The sequence below is a fragment of the Loxodonta africana genome, chromosome 10, assembly GCF_030014295.1.
Source record: "Loxodonta africana isolate mLoxAfr1 chromosome 10, mLoxAfr1.hap2, whole genome shotgun sequence".
NCBI classification, from domain to species: domain Eukaryota; kingdom Metazoa; phylum Chordata; class Mammalia; order Proboscidea; family Elephantidae; genus Loxodonta; species Loxodonta africana.
The window spans coordinates 86,181,908-86,203,422 of NC_087351.1; the positions used below are offsets into that span (position 1 = coordinate 86,181,908).

The 21,515-nt window shown below is 39.4% G+C and overlaps 1 protein-coding gene across 5 annotated transcripts in view; it reads left to right on the top strand.

The window, feature by feature from the left end:
* ZNF410 (zinc finger protein 410) overlaps nucleotides 1–21,515 on the top strand; it is a 43,801-nt gene that overhangs the window by 5,325 nt on the left and 16,961 nt on the right. For all 5 annotated transcript variants that reach the window (XM_010588738.3, XM_064292724.1, XM_003408757.4 and 2 more), the window contains exons 2-5: nucleotides 12,275–12,456; nucleotides 13,526–13,661; nucleotides 16,445–16,663; nucleotides 17,927–18,118. In XM_010588738.3, the coding sequence (XP_010587040.1) occupies nucleotides 12,424–12,456; nucleotides 13,526–13,661; nucleotides 16,445–16,663; nucleotides 17,927–18,118 (580 nt within the window). In that variant the 5' untranslated portion in view covers nucleotides 12,275–12,423. The remainder of the gene's footprint in view (nucleotides 1–12,274; nucleotides 12,457–13,525; nucleotides 13,662–16,444; nucleotides 16,664–17,926; nucleotides 18,119–21,515) is intronic.

Here is a 21,515-nt window from a genome sequence, read left to right on the forward strand (position 1 = left end):
ACTGACCAGTCCCATCATTAGGGTTCCATATACCTTATTTGCATGGTCCCACCCCCACAAGGAATCCATACACCTTATTTGCATTAGTTGCAAGCAGTCCAGTCCCCTTGTTGTTGTCGTTAGGGTGCCATCGAGTTGGTTCCGACTCATAGCGACCCCTGTGTACCACAGAATGATACACTGCCCGGTCCTGCGCCATTTTTAACAATTGTTGTTATGCTTGAGCCCATTGTTGGCAGCCACTGTGTCAGTCCATCTCGTTAAGGGTCTTCCTCTTTTCCGCTGACCCTCTACTTTACCAAGCATGGTGTCCATCTCCAGGGACCAATCCCTCTTGACAGCATGTCCAAAGTATGTAAGATGCAGCCTCACCATCCTTGCTTCTGAGGAGCATTCTGGTTGTACTTCTTCCAAGACAGATTTGTTCATTCTTTTGGCAGTCCATGGCATATTCAATATTCTTCACCAACACCACAATTGAAAGGCGTCAGTTCTTCGGTGTTCATATTCACTGTCCAGCATTCACATGCGTATGATGTGATTGAAAATACCATGGCTTGGGTCAGGTGCACCTTACTCTTCGCGGCGACATCTTTGCTTTTCAACACTTTAAAAAGTTCCTTTGCAGCAGGTTTGTTCAGTGCAATGCGTATTTTGATTTCTAGACTGCTGCTTCCATGGGTGTTGATTGTGGATCCAAGTAAAATGAAATCCTTGAGAACTTCAGTCTTTCAGTCTTTCTCCATTTATTGTGATGTGGTTTATTGGTCCAGTCGTGAGGATTTTTGTTTCCTTTATGTTGAGGTGCAATCCATACTGAAGGCTGTGGTCTTTGATCTTCATAAGTAAGTGCATCAAGTTCTCTTCACTTTCAGCAAGCAAGGCTATGTCATCTGCATAACATAGGTGGTTAATAAGACTTCCTCCAATCCTGGTGCCCCGTTCTTCTTCATATAGCCCAACTTTCTGGATTATTTGCTAAGCATACAGATTGAATAGGTATGGTGAAAGGATACAACCCTGACGCACACCTTTCCTGACTTTAAACCAATCAGTATCCCCTTGTTCTGTCCAAACAACTGCCTCTTAATCTATGTACAGGTTCCTCATGAGCACAATTAAGTGTTCTGGAATTCCCATTCTTCACAGTGTTATCCATAATTTGTTATGATGCACATAGTCGAATGCCTTACCATAGTCAATAAAACACAAATAAACATCTTTCTGGTATTCATTGCTTTCAGCCAGGATCCATCTGACATCCACAGTGTTATCCCTGCTCTTCTGAATCCGGCCTGAATTTGTGGCAGTTCCCTGTTGATATACTGCTGCAGCCGCTTTTGGATGATCTTCAGCAAAATTTTGCTTGCTTGTGATATTAATGATATTGTTTGATAATATCTGCATTTGGTTAGATCATCTTTCTTGGAAATAGGCATAAATATGGATCTCTTCCGGTTGGTTGGCCAGGTAGCTGTCTTCCAAATTTCTTGGCATAGATGAGTGAGCACTTCCAGTGCTGCATCCGTTTGTTGAAGCATCTCAGCTGATACTCCATCAATTCCTGGAGCCTTGTTTTTCGCCAGTGCCTTCAGCGCAGCTTGGACTTCTTCCTTCAGTACCATCCATTCTTGATCATATGCTACCTCTTGAAATGGTTGAATGTTGACTAATTCTCTTTGGTGTAATGACTCTGTATTCCTCCACCTTCTTTTGATGCTTCCTGCGTTGTTTAGTATTTTCCCCATAGAATCCTTCAGTATTGCAACTCGAGGCTTGAATTTTTTCTTCAGTTCGTTCAACTTGAGAAACGCTGAGCTTGTTCTCCTCTTTTGGTTTTCTATCTCCAGCTCTTTGCACATGTCATTATAATACTTTACTTCAATTCTTTTACTTCCTCATTTCTTCTTTTTGCTTTAGCTGCTTGACATTCGAGAGCAAGTTTCAGAGTCTCCTCTGACATCCATCTTGGTCTTGTCTTTCTTTCCTGTCTTTTCAATGACCTCTTGCCCCCACGTGTCTGTCAGTTTCTTGTACTTTGGGGGCCTGCATGTTGCTGGGATGCTAGAAGCTGTGCCACAGGTATTCAGATACCCGCAGGGTCGCCCATGGAGGACAGGTTTCAGCTGAGCTTCCAGACTGAGACAGACGAGGAGGAAGGACCCGGCAGTCTACTTTTGAAAAGAATTAGCCAAGGAAAACCTTATGAATAACAGCAGTACATTGTCATGCCCCCTGAGGTAGTAGTAAAAGAAGGAACATGTGTCTTGGAAGTGAAAATAATAGTGTTTCTGGAAGGAAAGTAGTGTTTCTGGAAGGAAAGAATGCCAGTTAAAGCTCTTTGGTTGCAAGGGACCAATATGCTGAAGCACTTGGCTTCATAAAGTACAGGAACCAAAGAAGCCCCAGAGAGAGACTCCTGACTGCATCGCTGGAATGAATGGTTTGTAGTAGTTTGCAACCCTTAGTTACTTCTTTTAGGATTGACAATCTAAGAAAAGTATATGATACTAGTTCGACATGGGTCAAAAACCCACTGCTATCAAGTTGATTCCAACTCACGGCGACCCTACAGGACAGAGTAGAACTGCCCCATAAGGCTTCCAAGGCTGTAATCTTTATGGAAGCAGACTGCCACATTGTTCTTCCAAGAAGCAGCTGGTGGGTTCGAACCACTAACCTTTTGGTTCAGCCAAGTGCTTAACCACTGTGCTACCAAGGTTCCTCTAATAAGGGTCAAGTGCCCAGCAATTGTCCAGGAGAGAAAAGGGCACCTTAACCCACAGTCCTACCAAGAATGTATCCAATGGGGAAGGGTAGATCCCCAAACAAAATGTGGGTCCCACAGGAATGAATGTGGGACAAGCAAAACCAATAAGTTGTTCATTGTAAAGGTCAAGTAAGATGAAGACAACAAGTGTCCATTGGTCTTGGCAACATGAAGATCATTGGTGACCTTTGAAAGAGAAGTTCTGGTAAAGTGATGGGGGTTGAATATTGACTACAGATGAAAAAGTGGAGACAATTGTATTGGTAAATTTGGCCCTGAAGGATTGCAGAGAAATGGGGAGATGACTAGAGAAAAGATTGGGCTGTGGGAGGGAATGGAGCACATCAGAAGATCCTGGGAAGAGAAAGCAGGCCAGGATGAATCCTAGGACTTCTCTTAAGATTCATTCTGCTTCTGTAATCCTATGTTCCAGGTTTCTTTCAAAGTACCCATCTTAGCATTAGAATTTAGTCAATTTCTGTAACATGCTAGGTATGGTATAAAAAGTTGCCTGGTTTTTCTGTTCCCAACTCTATCATTTTATACCAAAATTCACATTGCTTTTTAAAAAAAAATTTTATTTTTGGTCTCTGTAATCCACTACCATCAGAATTTTTGTTTAGTTTTTAAATGTTACAGAGTTGTTTGGTTCTGTGCCCGCGGTCAGCCAAAGGTAACAATGGATGGAGCTGAAAAGCAGATAGACCGTGGTCAAAGAGACCAGGCCTGATGGTAGAAATTATGTGCGTCATTCTAACTTCTGTGAATGGTGACCAATTGGAGGGAGCACAGTGCTTCTCAGTTTTTTCCCTCTTTTTACTCCTTTCCCCCACCCTACCTCTTTCCAAAAGTGGGTCAAGGTCAAGGCATTTTCTACCTCCCCCAGTTAGAGCAGTACTGCTATTCTGAGCCATGTTTTCTAGGGTGGAATCACTGCCTTTTACAAGTTGGCCCAGGGAGGTTCTGTTTCTTTCATGAGGCAGAATAGTAAAAATAAAAGTCCCTGGTTATTTTTCCTTGTCGGTACTCTTCCTTCGATGTGGCAGTCAGGACTGAGTCAGGAGACCTTTACTGGCTCTGTTCCCATTTGGTAAGTTTACTTTGGCGTGGCTTTTCCTTCCTATATTTCCCTGTGTAACCTGTGTTGGTTCTAGGTCATCTCTGCCCTAGGTAAATGGTACCTCCACTGATTTCTGTTAGTATGCGAGAGTCCTACGTTGGAGTTTGGGACCAAAGACTGGTTAATTATAAGAATTGTTTTGCCTTTCTTTGGTGACAGTTGCTAAGCATGTAGTATTTCCCTCTGCAAACCTCACAGGCAGGGCCTGAGGACAGGATTCAAGTAATCTCAATTTCATCAAAACTCCCATTAATGAAAATTGCTGATCGTATTTAATGTATATTTATAGTATGTTTATATCTATGCCTTTACATTGTATGGCTGATTCTTTCTTTAACATATGTATTTTAGACATTTGAAAACCCTCTAGTAGTGTTTTCTGGTCTGTGGGACATACCCGTTAGTAGGTTATGAGATCTGTTTAGTGAGTTTTTTCATTTAAAAAAAAAAGTGAAAAAAATCAGAGTGCATGTGATTAATTAAAGGTTAATATTGTTTCATGAAAATGTTTCAGTTATTTGTGTGTAGGGGGTGAGTTGTTCTTTCCTTCTCTGGATTATGGTGTAAAATGTATTTCTTACTGTGGATTGTAGTAAAAAAAAAAAAAAGAAGAAAGAAAAAACCACTTTATTTAAGAAACTTGAACTCAGTAATACAAAGCAGAGTTCTTAAACAGCCTCTTGTGGTATATTAAACATTTGGCAGGTTTATTTGTTTCTTAAGTACTTTTATGCAGAACTTTGTTTCTGAAGAATTATGTATTTCTGTTGACTGATACAAAGAGCCCTGGTGGTACAGTGGTTAAGCACTTGGCTGCTAACCGATAGATTAGCAGGTCAAACCCACCAGCCACTCCATGGGAAGAAGGTGTGGTAGTCTGCATCCATAAAGATTATAGCCTTGGAAACCCCATTGAGCAGTTCTACTCTGTCCTCCAGAGTCACCATGAGCCAGAATTGACTCAACAGCAATGGGCTGGATCATTGACTGATTCATAAATAATACTAGGAAAGTTCCATTTTATTTTGCATTCCAAATGAGTGTCTTAGGGCTGAGAAAATGAAACCTTACCCAGGTTTCAACAAACAAGTGAAAGAATTAAGATTTCTAGCTTTAGAGACCTTGGATTTTTTTTTTTTTTAAGAGATTATCTTCTTTAATTGACTAGTTCAGCTACTTAGTGTATATGCATAATTTGCACGATGTTGACTGTACTGTAGAAAAAGAATGCAGCTTATCAAACTTTGGTTCCCAGGGTTTCTTTTTCTTCGGCGAATAACAGAAGGAGAGTTGTTCTCAGAATGGACCTGATCACAGACATCTCTGGTGTCCTAAAGTAGTAGCTTGTAATGAGGCCAGTTCTCTCATTACTTACTTATTCCCAGAACTTTTCAAGGGTTCTTGTGTTCTTTGCTTTGGTTTGTATTGTCTGCATTCTTTTTAACCCCTAGGCTGTCTATGGAATAATATATTCAATAATAGCGATGGTAGGATTAGTGGATTTTTTTTAATACATATGATAGACCAAGGTTATTTTTTTAACCAGTGTAATATGCATTGTTAACCCAAAGGGAACCATGTTTACTTACTAAAATTTAGGTTATCAAGATTGTGTCAGTTGTTGCCAAGGGTACGGAGTGAAAAGGGTCTGAGCAATACTACTTAGACTGTTCTCTGAGGTCAGTTTGTTTTATTGTGAACTCTTTATCCTTAGCCAGGATTCCGTATTTATGATTTGTGGAAAATATGATTTGATGGGACTGGCCTCATGGTTGCTGATGGTTAAATGTCATTGTCTCTTTTATTATTTATGCAGCTAAATTAATAATTTCTCTGTTTAAAAGGAAATAAGGATATAAAGCTTTGCCTGCCCACCAGCTAAAGATAAAAATAAAAATGAACAAATATTGCTGTCCACTTTAAAGGACTTTAGATGATGTAGGTGACTGTTCTGTACATCGCACTTCTAATCTCTTTTTTAAATTAATAGGATAAGAAATCCTGGGAAGAAAGTTCCTCTGAGACCCATAATTATCTTGAAAATAGTTTACCTTTGAGTAGGAACAGTGTCTCACGTCAATGTCATGTAAATTGTATTTAAAGAAAAAAATTGCATTGGATCCCCCCAATACTGGCAAATTATTTTTATTATAATTACTTTTTAAATATATTTAAACACAAAGGTAGGTATTCCTTATTGCTCCTTAATGCCGAGCCGCTATAGCTCTTAATCAACTATGCAATCAAAACAAATTTACAAATAATTCAGTAATAGGAGTGGCAGGGTCAGTTGATAGCTATTATTTTTTAAATGTAATATATGCGAGACCAAGATTGTTTTCCTAAAATACTTTGATGCAGATAGGGTACCAGGAGCATGGTAAAAAAAAAAAAAAAAAAAAAACCCAAACCCGTTGCCGTCAAGTTGATTCTGACTCATAATGACCCTACAGGACAGAGATAGAACTGCCCTGTAGGGTTTCCAGGGAGCAGCTGGTGAATTGAAACTGCTGACCTTTTGGTTAGCAGCTGATCTTCTAACCACTGAGCTAATAGGGCTCTAGGAGCATAGTAAAATCTACCATATCAGGGTCTTGTCAGTGGTTGCCATGGATTTGTATACATAGAAGTGAGGGTGCAGGTGTGAACAGCACCATAAAGCAGGAAAATTCAAGCTAACATTCATATACACCTACTCCTCACTAATTGGCATGGTTAGGTTCCAAAGGCCAGGTTGTTATGTGAAAATCAGCATTATGCAAAGGTGAAGGATTTTTTTTCCTGTTTTCAGACTATCGATTTTTCTGATTTTTTTAGAGAATATAATCATAGAAGTAATAACAGCTAATATTACCGATGTGCTCATCACTGTGATGAGTCCAGTTATGGCTTATTCCTCTGCAGAGAAGGAGGCTTGGGGGAAACAAAGCTGGATAAAGCTGGGCTGTGTGACTGGAGGGCCAGGCTTAACCACTTCACCTTCCTCCTTTGTTGGGTCAGAGCTCCTCAAGGAGCTGCCTCCAGGGCTCCACTCCCACCCCTGCAAACCTTGTGTTTAGGAACCTGGAGCCGCCTCTGTTCTCCTGGCCTGGTGGGTCACTGAGGCGCAAGGTCACTGAGGCTCGAGGCTTCCTGCAGGGCTGGACTGGGAACCTTGCCACGCATTGGGCACCACCCAGGTAGAGGCTTCAGGCCCAGTTCAGCTCATTTTGGGATGTCATTAAACTAGCACTTATTTCTTCCAGACGCCCTCTCCGATGCTTTTCTTTCCTCCCTTCTCACCCCACAGCAATTTTAAGCTGCGGGGTCTCAGGCTGCAGAGGAGTTGGGAACCCAGAACAGGTCCCTGCTGGCTTGGTGCTGCCTGTACCTCCAAAGCAGCAGGAGGGAGCAGAGAGCGTGGGGCAGCATGACCCAGCTTCCTGGAGGCAACTGAGAGACCTTCCTTGAGGCAGAGGACTCCCCGAAGCTGTAGCCCCCATACCCACCTGCCTCGTTAGTTTGCAAGATAGTCAGATTTTTACTGTTGACATAAATGCGAGATGATAATGAGAGTTGATAAGTGAGTAGATGTAGTGATAGAAATGTTGTTTTCCTGAAATGAAGTAGTTAATAGTACAGTTAATAGTGGAAAAATTTAGCCTTAGTGTTCAGTAATATATTTCATCAGTTTCTATATTTTAACTTTGGTAATATTAAAACAGAGAATACTGTGCTATTGTTGGGTGCCGTCAAGTTGATTCGGACTCATAGTGACCCCATGTGACAGAGGAGAACTGCCCTCATAGGGTTTTTTTCTAGGCTATCATTTTTACGAGAGCAGATCGCCAGGTCTTTCTGTTGCAGAGCTGCTGGGTGGGTTCAAGCCTCCAACCTTTTGGATAGCAGCGAGTGCTTAACTGTTGTACCACTAGCACCTTTCAAAGAATATTATATAAGGTAGTATTTATAAGTGAGGCATTGGTGGTTCAGTGGTAGAGTTCTTGCCTTCCATGTGGAAAATCCGTGTTTGATTTCTGGCCAGTGCACCTCATGTGCAGCCACCATCCGTCAGGGGAGGCTTGCGTGTTGCTTTGATGCTGAACAGGTTTCACTGGAGCGTCCAGACTAAGATGGGCCAAGAAAGTCCTGGTGATCTACTTCACAAAACCAGACAATGAAAATCCTGTGGATCACAACAGTCCAATCAGCAGCCAGTCATGGGGATGGTGCAGGACTGGGAAGTGTTTCATTCCATTGTGCATGGAGTTGCCATGAGTCTGGGCAGCTAACAGCAGTATTTATTAATGTCAAGGTATTGTTTAGCAGTTAGTATGATCAGAACTCATATTTAAGCAAGACTGACGATGAGCTATTCTTGAATGTCAGTTTTAATGAGGTGTTTGATAACTTTGTAGAGTTGCCTCGTTCACGTGATGCATTGCAGGCATAAAGGCAAATCACAGAATGGGAGAAAAGTTTTGCAAATCGTTTATCTGATATGGGACTTGTATCTAGAATATATAAAGACCTTCTTCAACTTAATAATAAAAAAAAGCTCAGTTATGAAATGGATCAAGCATTTGATTAGGCATTTCTCCAGAGAAGATAATCGTATGGCCAATAAGCACATAAAAAATCCTCAGCATTATTAGCCATCAGGGAAACGCAAATCAACACCACAATGAGATAGCACTCCACACCCACTAGGATAACTCTCTCAAAAACACAGATAATAACAAGTGTTTCTGAGGATATAGAGAAATTGGGACCTTCATATACTGGTGGTGGGATTGTAAAATGGTGTAGCTGTTTTGGAAAACAGTTTGGTATTTTCTCAAAAGGTTAAACACAGAGTCACCCTACGAAACCAAACCAAACCCATTGCTGCCGAGTTGATTCTGACTCATAGCGACCCTATATGACCCAGCAATTCCATTCCTAGATATATGTACCCAGAAGAGATGAAAACATATGTCCACACAAAAACTTGTACATGAGTATTCATAGCAGCATTATTCATAATAGCCAAGACACAAAAGCAACCCAAATGGCTATCAACTGATGAGTGGATAAATAAAACGTGCTATGTCTATACAATAGGGTATTATTGGACAACAAAAAGAAATAAAGCACTGATACATGCTATAACATGGATGAACCTTGAAAACATTACATATGCTAAGTGAAAGCAGCCAGGCACAAAAGGCCACTTATTATATAATCTCCTTTATATGAAGAGTCCAGAATAGGCAAATCCATAGACACAGAAAGTAATTTAGTAGTTGCCTAGGCCTGATGAATGGAGGAGAGATTGAGTGCGAGTGGGCAGTGACTGCTAATGGGTTTGGGATTTCCTTTTGAGGTGATGAAAATGTTCTGAAATTGATTGTGGCTGTGGTTGCACAACTTTGAATATACTAAAAACAATTTAATTTTACTCCTTAAATGGATGAATTGTATGTGAATTATATCTCAGCAACACTGCTACTAAAAAAGATTTGCATTTCAGAGTTTTTGGTATCTGTTAAATTGGGAATCGAATTGCACATTTGCCATCACTGTTCCAGCCAATGTACATAGCAAGTTGTTGTGTCAAAGATGAGATAGATCCACGTAGTATACTTGGTGTGGTACGAGAGTGCTCCAGTACCGGTTGCTCCAGTACCGGTTCTTCTGAGTTCAGCCTGCGTAGTCAGCTGCACCCCACTCTTCTCTGATTTGTTCATACAGCACACATACAAACCAAAAACTTGAGCACCGAAAACATACGTTGGTACTCAGTTATAATAGTAGATTCCCAGTTTTTCCAGAAAATGTTTAAGCCATTTTTTAAAAAGATGTCATTGAAATGAAAACAGTAACATAAAAAAATGTCGTAGATAACTGTGGAACCCTGAGAAATGGTGATGAATCTAGAGGTAGCTCTTAAAACTATAAGAGAAGTGGTAGCTCCCTACCTCTGTTGAAGTTGAGTATCACCGATTTGCAAAGTGGTGGTAGATCTAATATGTCCGGTTTTTCCCTTACTCATTGCACATATTCATATATTTCACTTTTTGTTAGATAAGGATAACAAACCTATCCCTGGAGATAATGCTGTCAGTTTCCAAGAAACTTAACAAATATTACCAATACCAGTTGCCCTTGAGTCTGTTCCAATTCATGGTGGCCCCATGCATGTCAGAGTAGAACTATGCTCCATGGGTTCTCAATGACTATTTTTCAGAAGTAATCACCAGGCCTTTTCTTCTGAGGTGTCTATGGGTGGACTTGAACTGCCAACCTTTACATTAGCAACTAAGCCTATTAAGCATTTGTGCCATCCAAGAACTCCTAACAAATAAAAAGGATGGTAAATGGTTGCCTAGTTTTTTAGATATTTTATAATTCTGGAATCTCGAAGTTGGAGGAACCTTCAGGATGACCTGAATAAACATTTGGTAATTTCTTGGTTTGTTGAGGTAAGCTGGAGTTGAGGAAGAAGGATTCTTAGTACCTAGAGATTCAAGATCAAACCTAAAGAGATATAGTCATATTCATGCCAACTAGAAATTGGACTTACTGTATGGGTGGAGTAGTTCAGAAGTCTCAGCCACAAGTTTTATTTTATTGCTGGCTAATCAGTTTTTTTTTTTTTTTTTTAATGAGTTAGGAATCAGAAAAATTACCAAGTCAACTAGGGTAGGAACTAGGGTTGAGAGAAAGGACTGTATTGCCAAGATGAACCTTATTTATCTAATTAAGGAAAAGAGTAGTGTAATACAGAAAAGAACAAAAATAAGTGTACAGCTTAATGAATTATCCCAATTACATGTTTGTATAACCACTGTCCAGGTTCGGAAATAGATACATCTTATTTTACTGATTTCCTTCTGAAAACATTTATATTTAGGGATCATTTTTTTAAGGATACTAGTAACAACACTGGATCTACAGTTTTGGAGACTTAGGAGTCCTGGCTGCAGCTTAATAACTTGGCTGAGTGATGTACTGAGCCCTGATTCCTTCCTCTGTAAAAAGAGGAATAAGCCACATAGATTTGTTGTAGGGCTTGAATAAGAAAAGTGTCTGTGAAAGGGAAAGTTAGAGATTGTGATAATTTATTTTATGTGGGAAACTTAAAAGAACACTTTTAAAATAAAAGAGCACATCTTGTAAATTGGTATTTCTTTATGATGAAAAATTGGGATTTCAGGTAGCTAGCAAGGGATGGGTGGGAGGAACCAACAGTACAGTAAACATTTATTTATTTATTTAGAATAAGTCTTTGTTATTCTGACTTTCCATTCTACCCTGGTATTAATTGAAAACTCCCATCCTTGGTCCATTTTACACAGTGCGATTACCTGGTACATAATAGTGCTCCAAATTTTAACAGTTGTGCAAAATAAAGTCGACTCATCTGCTAAAATCTTGGGGAAAAAATTGACCTATAAGAAAGTAAGGGTTTAAATTATGAGAGGAAAACAAACAGCTGCATCAAGATCCTGAGAACACTACCTTTGGGAAATACAGTTCAAAATTTGACTGCCTGTATTTCTTTTAATGTAAGTTTTTTAAAATGATGAAAACAGTATAGCTACCTTTTAGACAATTTGGGAGATAGAGAAAATAAAAATAAATGATACTAGCCTACCAGCTGATAGAACTACTGTCATTGCTGTGTGAGTTTCCTTTGAATTTTTTCTCTGCATATATTAAGAGGTTTTAAAAATAGCAAATGTATAATTTTATATTTTATTTTTGTAATTTAACATGTCATAAGGAGCCCTGGGGGCGCAGTGGTTAAGTGCTCAGCTGCTAACCAAAAGGTCAGCAGTTCGAACCCACCAGCCACTCTGCAGAGAAAGATACAGCTTCTGTAAAGAAGCCTCCTTTAAAAATTACATCGTTGAAATTCTATGGGACAGTTCTACTCTGCCCTGTGGGGTTGCTATGAGTTGATACTGACTCTACAGCAACAGATTTTTATTTTTTTAACATGTCATAAGCATTTTTTTTTTTGTTTCATCATCTTCATGACCATATTTTTAAGTAACAATGCAGTAATTTAATCACTTCCTAATTAATGGATATATATGTGTATTTGTATGTTGCTTCCGGTTGTTTATTTTCTCAGATGATAAGATGAACATCCTTGGGCATACAGGTTTTTCCATATTCAGGACCTCTTAGAATGGATTATTAGAAGTAGAAATGCTGAATCAAAGCATAACGTTTTTGTGGGTTTTGAAACCTCTTGGACTTGTTCTGTTGTAACATATGTTTTGGGCTGAGTTCTTCATTTGCTTGTTTATTTTGATATTTGGATATACCTGTGAAGAAGTGTCTGTCTTTGGCCTTTTTAGATATATTTTCCACTGCTCTTAACTCTCTTCCTCTTCCCCTCTCCCCCATTTTAGGCTGAATTGATGTTCCGCCTAGCACAGCATCTAACTGCAGGAGCATAGCATTTTCTAAAGAAATATGAGCATAACAGGAAGGTGTCATTGACTCTGAATTAAATTTGAACCTGCCCCCTGAATAGCTACAGGATTTGGAAGCTGAATCAATGTTATCAGATGAGTTAGAATCCAAACCAGAGGTGAGCCCAGTCATCCTTTTATTTTGGTAGGCTGTATTCCAAAGTTTATCCTTGGTTGCTGGGGTCAGTAAACTTTTTCTGTAATGGGGAAGATAGTAAATATTTTAAGCTTTGTGGGCCATACAGTTTTGGTCATAGCTACTCAACTCTCCTGTTGCAGTGCGAAAGCAGTCATACACACTAATGAGCGTGGCTGTATTCCAATACAAAGTTTATTTACAACACTGATGGTGAACTAGATTTGGCCCAAGGGCCATAGTTTGCCAACTCTTGCCTTAGTTTACTATTTTTCCATTACTAAGTACTTTCAAAGATTTAAAAGTACTGTTTTTATCTTTTATGACTTTTTATATTTGTTATTAAGTGTAAAATTATTATAATCCAGATAATTATAAAATGAAATTTATATATGTGTGTGTGTATTCATTTTTCTCACTTTAATGTTAGTGCATCTCTGATGCATAATGGAAAGGTTGCTGAATGTAGAATTAGATTACTTAAGTTGGAAGACTGGTATTGATCTTAACTAGCCATGTGAATTTAGACAAATCACTCAATGTCTTCAACTTGATTTGTCATCTGAAAAATACATGTTTAGTCTTACTGGGTTGCAGTGAGGATTATATGAGCCAGTTCACAGAAGAGTGCTTTGTAAAATGTAATCAATATAATACAGTTGAAATTTTTTAATAGCCATCATTTAAAAATGTAATTGTTTTTATCATTTCTCTGATGAGAGGTGACAGAGGTTAACATAATTATAAAATTCAGCCTTTCTCCAGAACAGAGGACTTGATAAATAACTTTAAATATTATGTTATAGTTACTTTAGTTTTTCTATGAATAAAGGCCTAGATTAGTGAACAGTCAAGACTTAATTACTACATTTTATGCAAATAACGTGCACATTATGCCAGAACGGTTTTAATTTCATCATGTCTGTGTGTGGTATGTGTGGCTGGGTTGTTTGCAAAAACATGGTATATCACCTTTTGGTAAAGTCAAAGGCTTAGATCCATACCCGACAACCTGTATTTCTCAGTGTTGCCTTTCTTTTACCCCTCTTTAGCTCCTGGTACAGTTTGTTCAGAATACCTCTATCCCATTGGGACAGGGACTAGTGGAATCAGAAACTAAAGACATTACTTGCTTGTCCCTCCTTCCGGTGACTGAGGCCTCAGAATGCAGCCGGCTAATGTTACCAGGTAAAAACTGAGATCACTAGAGATAGGATAATGGAGTCCTAAGAGCTTAGCCTACTGTATGGTACCAGTGGAGTGGGAGAACTGACTTTATAACTGACTGGTGGAGATTGTAAAAATTGGGCGTCATGGAGAAAAAAGCAATCATGGGAGTTATAAATGCATTGGTAGTTTAAGCCATGGGAATGTATGTGATCACCCCCGGAGTGTGAGAGTGAGAAGAAAGGAAGGCCAAGAGAAGAATGCTATAGAACTTCCTATTGAAGGTATAGAATGAGGCAGAAGAGCCTGAGAAGGAAAGGCTAGGATATTAGGAAGAATATCAGAAGAGTGGAAGCATGGAACCTTAGAGAATAATTAACATGTCAGAAGCTCCTGAGAGGCCCAGTGAAATGGAACTAAAAGAAGGCCATTATTGATCTTGATAGGAGCTGTTCCATTGAGTGAAGGGAGTAGAAAGCCAGGGTGCAGTGGGTTGGGGTATTAATATAATATATTCCACTCAATGTAAGTATAGTTGAAGAGCTAACTATACTTTCTAAAGGCTCTCCTGTGACAGGAAGGAAAAGAGAGGCATGTAAGGTAAAGGGAAGAATTTTGTTTTTGTTTTAGATGAGAGGTATTTTTATGCTAAAAGAAAAACACCAATTTATAGAGAAGCTGCAGACAGAAGGAGAGAGTGGATTATGGGTGACAAGGTCAGGAGCAGTAAAAAGAAGTAGAATGCTGAGTATAGGTAGTGAGATTAGCTTTGAATGGAAAGAGGGAGATCTCTACCATTAGAGTCATCATTGAGAAACCATCCCTCAAGGTTTTAGGGGAAGTTGTAAAGGCAATAGATATATTCCTTGCCCTTAGGAGCCTTAATAAATAATGGAGGATTTTTATCGTTTTTAAAAAGACTTCTTGAAAAGGAACTGTACATTTTTAATTAACATTCTAATGAGTCATTCATCATTTGTTCCTTTTTAAGTGAAACCCATGGTAATAGTTCTGGGCTTAGTGAAAACAGAAGGGCCAGTAGTGGGGGTTGGCTGTCTATCCACTGAGACCTATTGCACCCTATTAGCAAGGAGAACGTTATTTTTGGGTGCTATGAAGTCTTTATTTTCTGACCCTTGTTTTTAATGTTTGGAATGTTAATGTTAAATCAGGGGAGGGCCAGTATTGTTGATGATGACTTATTTTGTTTGTTATAAGTTCTACAGGTTACCATTCCCTAGTGGTGTCTTAGTTATCTAGTGCTTCTGTAGCAGAAATACCACAAGTGGATGGCTTTAACAAGCAGAAGTTTATTCTCTCACAGTCTAGGAGGCTAGAAGTCTGAATTCAGGGTGCCAGTTCTAGGGGAGGGCTTTCTCTCTCTGCTGGTTCTGGGGGAAGGTCCTCATCATCCATCTTCCCCTTATGTGAGAGCTTCTCATCACAGGGACTTTAAGTCCAAAGGAAGTGCTCCACTCCCAGCTCTTCTTTCTTGGTGGCATGAAGTCCCTCTCCTCTCTGCTCGATTCTCTCTTTTATATTTCAAAAGAGATTGACTCAAGATACAACCTAATCCTGTAGATTTGAGTCCGGCCGCATTAACGTAACTGCCTGTAACCCTGCCTCATTCACATTATAGAGATTTGGATTTACAACACATAGAATAATCACATCAGATCACAAAATGGTGAACAACCAGACAATACTGGGAATCATGGCCTAGCCAAGTTGACACATATTTTGGGGGGACACGACTTAACTCATGAGAAATGATGTTCTTTTTTCTTTGATTTTTGAAGTCCCTTTAAAACCCTTTTCAGTTTTTAAAGATCCAAGAAGGCTGGATATGTCCAACGAACCAGTGTTTAAAAGATTTTCCTATCTAGTTCCTAGCTTTCCCATGTCTTTCCTCTCTCAATTCCTATTTTTCTGCTTGTATGTTGGGGGTCATATTTTCCAAATCCCTCTGAATTTGCAACATGTGGCAATTTTCAAGTGTTAATAAAATTCGATCTTCATTAAGCTTGGACATGGCAGTACTGTTCCTAGGCTTCCACTTTTATTCCTATAACTTAACTTATTATCTCACTAAAAGAGGGACAAAATTACCGCCTTTATGAAGATAAATGAAACTCCAGAAAACATTGGATGCTCCAGCACTGCAGTATGGTTTCTTCTTATATTGCAGCTGAAACCTTTGGAAATTCACCTCTTCCCATAGGACAAGCTTCTTGAGAGCAAGTCTTCTGAATGAATTCTTTAGATCCAGTGTAAACTCAAAAGTATAATGAAACATATTGGTAATTCTATAAGATTTCATTCGTTTCCAAGGCTGTGGTTTTTTTTCTATGACTCATCAGAACTGTCATATGCATCTTATAGAAAGCAAGAGGAGGAATCTACCCCCAAGGAAGATAATTTAAAATGTAGATCCTTTATAAGTTAGTGTTGACTGCATAGATGATGTTTTCAAGGGAAGAGCACTTGATTTCTGACCTCAAAAAGGACAGTTCTGTAATGTAAAATAAAGTAGAATGCTGAGCATGTGGATGGTTGGTTATTAGTTACTGCCAAGTGTCAGAGGAGTCTCTTGCTCACATTTTAGCCGACTCCCTTTAGAACTTAAAGCCATCCCCCTGTTCTTGTCTGAGGCAATTTTTATATTTGTAGAATGAAAGTATTATCTGCTTCTATAAAGGTGTTAATACTAGGGGTGCTATAAGGGTATTTGGGGCTGTATATCAAAGTGGTAGGCTTTTTGGAGATAAGTGCTACATAAAGCTGTGGTGTTTTCCCTTTTCTAGATGATACTCCAAATCATACCAACTCTTCCAAGGAGGTCGCTTCCTCGGCTGTGTTGAGAAGCCTTCAGGTGAATGTGGGCCCAGACGGAGAGGAGACGAGGGCTCAGACTGTACAGAAGTCCCCGGAGTTTTTGCCAACTCCAGAGTCTCCTAGTTTGTTACAAGATCTACAGCCAAGTGATAGCACTTCTTTTATTCTTCTTAACCTAACAAGAGCAGGTATTCTTTTTCCTTTCCTGAACTCTGCTCACACTTAAGAAAAAAGTGGGAGTGTATGTATGTGTCCTGTTTTACTCAAGTTACATGGTGGAAAGAAGCTTTATTATTTTGGAGAATTTTTTTAGTCCGGTGACCAATTGAGTGTGTGGAGGGAGAGAGTGGACTCTAGGAGGACTCAATAGTCGCTTGTTTGGGAAACCAGGTGGGTAGTGGGGCTATCCACTGAGATAGTGAGCACAGGAGGAACAGGGCTTGGGGGAGGATGATTAGTCCCACTTTGTGCCTTTTGATGTTGAGATTTCTCAGGGACATTCAGGAAGAGTTGTCCTTTAGAGAGTTAGAAACAGGAATCCAGAGTTCTGGAGAGAGGTCTAGGGTGAGATACATAGCTTTGGTCCTTACCAGCATTTAGGAAGTATATGGAACAATGGGCATGGATTTGTTCACTCAGGAGGAGTCTGGAGCATCAACTAAAAAGAAAGCAAGGCTGGGACCCTGGGGGGGAAAAAAAACATTTAAGAGGGGGACAGAAGAATGGGAAGGAGCAGCTAGAGTAGGAGGAAGAGACAGGGAGAAAGTGTGAGGGAAGCCAAGGGCGGAAAAAATTTTAAGGAAGGAAAGTACTAGAATCATGGCAAATACTACAGGATGGGCTTGTGAGACGGACTGGGAAGTGTGTGTCTGGTGACCTTAGCAAGAACAACTGTTATTGGGGTAGTAGAGGTGGAGGCCAGGGTTAAAGAGAGGAGGAAGTAAATGGAAGGTAAGAAATTGGATGCACAAGTTGGAAGGTACTCTTGTTCAAGAAACTTGACTTTGAAGGGCACAAGTGAGAAGGTAATAGCTGTAGAGGTACTTGGAGTTTTTTTTTTTTTTTTAATAAAGATGGGAGAGACTTCAGCTAGAACAGATTAAAGGCTGCAAGGGAAGACTGGCCAATAGAGAGGAATAGGTCACAGACAGGAGAGAGGAGATACCTGAATGTGACAGATACAGGAGAGGATAGCTGAAGAAAGAGATTGGAATACCAAAGGTAGAGATAAGCCTGATGGCCAGGAAGGAAAACTTTGCCCCTGAAACAGGAGGAGGCAAAGTAAAGACAAGCCTGTATGCTGAGGGTAGCAAGATGATGACCTAATTATCTATGAGACAGAAATTTGAGGTGAGATGAAGACCTGGAATAGCTGATTCAGGACATGGAGTGTTTCTGAGCCAAGGCTTGCTTGATGACTTCATTTTCATATATTCTTTTGTTTCTTCCAGGTCTGGGCTCTTCAGCTGAGCACTTAGTATTTGTACAAGATGCGGCAGAGGATTCAGGGAATGACTTCCTCTCCAGTGAGAGCACAGACAGTAGCATTCCATGGTTCCTCCGGGTTCAGGAGTTGGCCCACGACAGTTTGATTGCTGCTACTCGTGCACAGCTGGCAAAGAATGCAAAAACCAGCAGCAATGGTGAGACCCTTGTGATGTTTTCCTTTCTGGTATCTTGTGCAAAGACATTTTGACAGTGCAGTGGCTATATTTTGAGTTATTGGAAAGAGCAGAAGGCCAGGGATGTGTGTTGTTATAAGTCTTATCTAAAATATGTGTGTGTGTGTGTGTGTGTATATGTACAGGTAAAATAACTTGGCCATGCCAGATTTGTGTGCAGAGTCAACTAACGTTCTCAATTCTTGACTTTAAATAATGTTCCTTTTAAAGGAAGAACAGTTTCTTACAGATACCCAGTGTTATCTTGAGTTGTTTTTATTGTGATGTTAAGTATGTAAAAACAAAGAATTATATATAAACTTCTTATAATAGAGCTCCTTGACCTTATCAGATTAAAACAATTTTATCAGTTAATAGAAATAAAACTGCAAACGCAGTGTAAATAAAATTAAGTTACTGTGGCTGACAGTGACGTTTTGCTGAAACAAAATTGCTGCTCATAACAATTTAGTAATTCACTGTGATGACTGTAGTGCTGTTGCTTTGGAGTTCAGCATGTCTGTACGACCTACTGTGTGCCGCTTTTCTCTATTCCGCAAATTCTCAAGACGGTCCCTGGATCGATCAGCATCACTGGGAACTTGTTAGAAATGCAGATTCTCAGACCCATCGAATCAGAAACTTTGGAGGGGGGCCTAGAAGCCTCTGTTGTACTAAGCCTTTCTTGTGGTTCTGATACATGGTAAAGCTTGAAAGCCACTCCTTTATTCAAACCCCTCCTAAACCACTGCAAAACATTTGCTTAATGTAGTATGCTTTCTGTCTTAGGACTGCCTCTGTATTTTCTCATTAACCTGTGGCAATTAAGGTAGTACTGTATGGTTCAATGGAAACCCTGGTGGCCTAGTGGTTAAGTGCTACAGCTGCTACCAAAAGGGTCAGCAGTTCGAATCTGCCAGGCGCTCCTTGGAAACTGTGGGGCAGTTCTACTCTGTCCTATAGGGTCGCTAGGAGTCGGAATCGACGCAACGGCACTGGGTTTGGGTGTTTTTGGTATGGTTCGATACTGTTGTTACCACAGACCAAGCTTAAGCACTGAAACCTCACGGCAGTACACAGCTGTGTAGAGGTGACGCAGGTGATCTAGGATATGCTTTTGATTATTTTTTGATTACTGTTCAGATGGAAACAAAAAGCTTAAAAATTTCTGACAGAGAACTCAGGATCCCTGTGAATATTTCAGAATAACCCAGTTTAAGAAATACGAACCTCATTCTTTTCTCGAAAGCTTTAATTCTATTAATTTTCAAAATAATTAGTTCTGTTTGTGACTACTGTAGTGCTGCTTAGAATGGCTCATTTTACCATTTTAGGGGGACTCTAAAGTGCAGATTCTTCCGGAGATGCTTTCGCCAGTATTTGACTTCTGGAACCTTTGGCATCTCCATGTTAACACTGAGGAAGTAGTGCCAGATTTGACGATGAGAAGCAGTGTAGGGAGGGAGCTTGAATCTGGGGATCTAGGATCCAGGCCTGGTGCCATCATTTGCTAGGTTTCTGCCTTGGGCTTTTTGCTTCAGTTCTCTTATGTTTAGAACCTAGAGATCAGGTAGCTTAGCTGACTGGGTTAGTTGTTAGGGAGATTAAATAAGATTCTATCTGGGAAGTTGGGAAATGCTTTATAATCAGCAAAACATTGTGTGAATGTTTCTCTTACTCTCATAGTATGTCATCTTACCACCTTACAACCTCGTGTTTATGTGAGCCCAAATATAAGACAGTCTTCCATTTTCCCAGTGAGATGATTCACTAAAAATCCTTTTTTGCTAACTTAAATATATAAACCTTTAGGCATGTAGATAAAATATAAGTTGTTATTTGAAAATTATATCATTTTGGTTACACATACACATTTTAATCATGTTATATGAAATAGTTTAATATTGTTTTTTCCCTACTAACATGTAATGATGTTATTTTATTACATGTAATGATGTTATGATGTTATTTTAACATGTAACGAAATGATTTTATTCCGTACTTTCCATGCATTTTTGACACAAATACCTTTGTCATTACTGAAGCCTGTTTGTGAGTTCTCTAGCACAGTTTTTCAGAGCACATTGTATTCCCTTTCATCTAAGTTGCCTGAAACACAGAAATATTTGAATTTTAGCCCTTGGACACCCTTCTAAGTCAGACTTGAAGCCACCCCTGAAGTTCACCTTTCAACCAAAGATTAGGCAGACCTAAAAGAAACCCTGTGGAGCAGTGGTTAAGAGCTTCAGCTGCTAACTGAAAGATCAGCAGTTCGAGTCCACCTTGGAAAACCCTATGGGGAAGTTGTACTCTGTTCTGTAGGGTCGCTATGAGTTGGAATCAACTCGATGGCACTGGGTTTGGTTTTTTTTTTTTTTTTAATAAGACAACATGTGAGGAACATGCTTCTTAGCTCCATCAGGTATATGAGATCAAATGGGCGACACCTGCCTGGGAACAAAGGTGAGGGAGGGGACAGGAATACTGGACGAATGGACATGGTAAACCTGAGGTAGAAAGGGAAACAGGGAGAGTGCTGACACAATGCAGCATTGCAGCCAATGCCATGAAACAATTTGTGTATAAATTTTTGAATGAGGAGCTAATTCGCTCTATAAGCTTTCACCTAAATCACAATTAAAAAAAAAAATCTGAATTTCAGTATGATACTGTATATCAGGGTCAGCAGAGGCCTTTGGGCCAAATTCCCACCTATTTTTGTAAATAAAGTTTTATTGGAACAAAGACATGCACATTAGTTACAAATTGTCTACGGCTACTTCAGTGAATTAGTTGAATAGTTCTAACAGACCGTATGTCCCTCAAAGCCGAAAATATTTACCATCTGACCCTTTACAGAAGAAAATTGCTGACTCTGCTGTAGATTATGTCCTCATCTATAAATTTTATCCCCAAGTGCAAAATACCTATTCATGAAACAGTAGGATCTTTAAAGTGTTTTCAGTATTATCAGCACTTGTAATTATGAGGTATTGAATTTCTTAGTCTCTCTGTTTTTTTTTAAACTAGTTCTATCGTATAACCTCTGAATATCCAAAACTGTCATTGGTTGAGGTCATTTTAAGCTAATCTAGCTTCCCCGAATAGTGCTTTGTTTTAAAAAAGAAGTAATTGAGGGAACATTCCTTTAAGTGAATGATTTTATAAGGACTCAAATACAAGGCAACTCATTTTTTTCAGAGATACTTTTTGAGAGAAAAATCTACCTTGTATTTGAGCTTATGTTGATAATCTTGAGTATTGAGGCGGAGGCATTCCAGTGATTTCTTAGCCTTGCCTTAGGCCATGTTTTTATTTTCCTTGTTTTGTGATTACATAAATGTTTTTATCCTATCTACAAAATTAAATGCACAAAGGC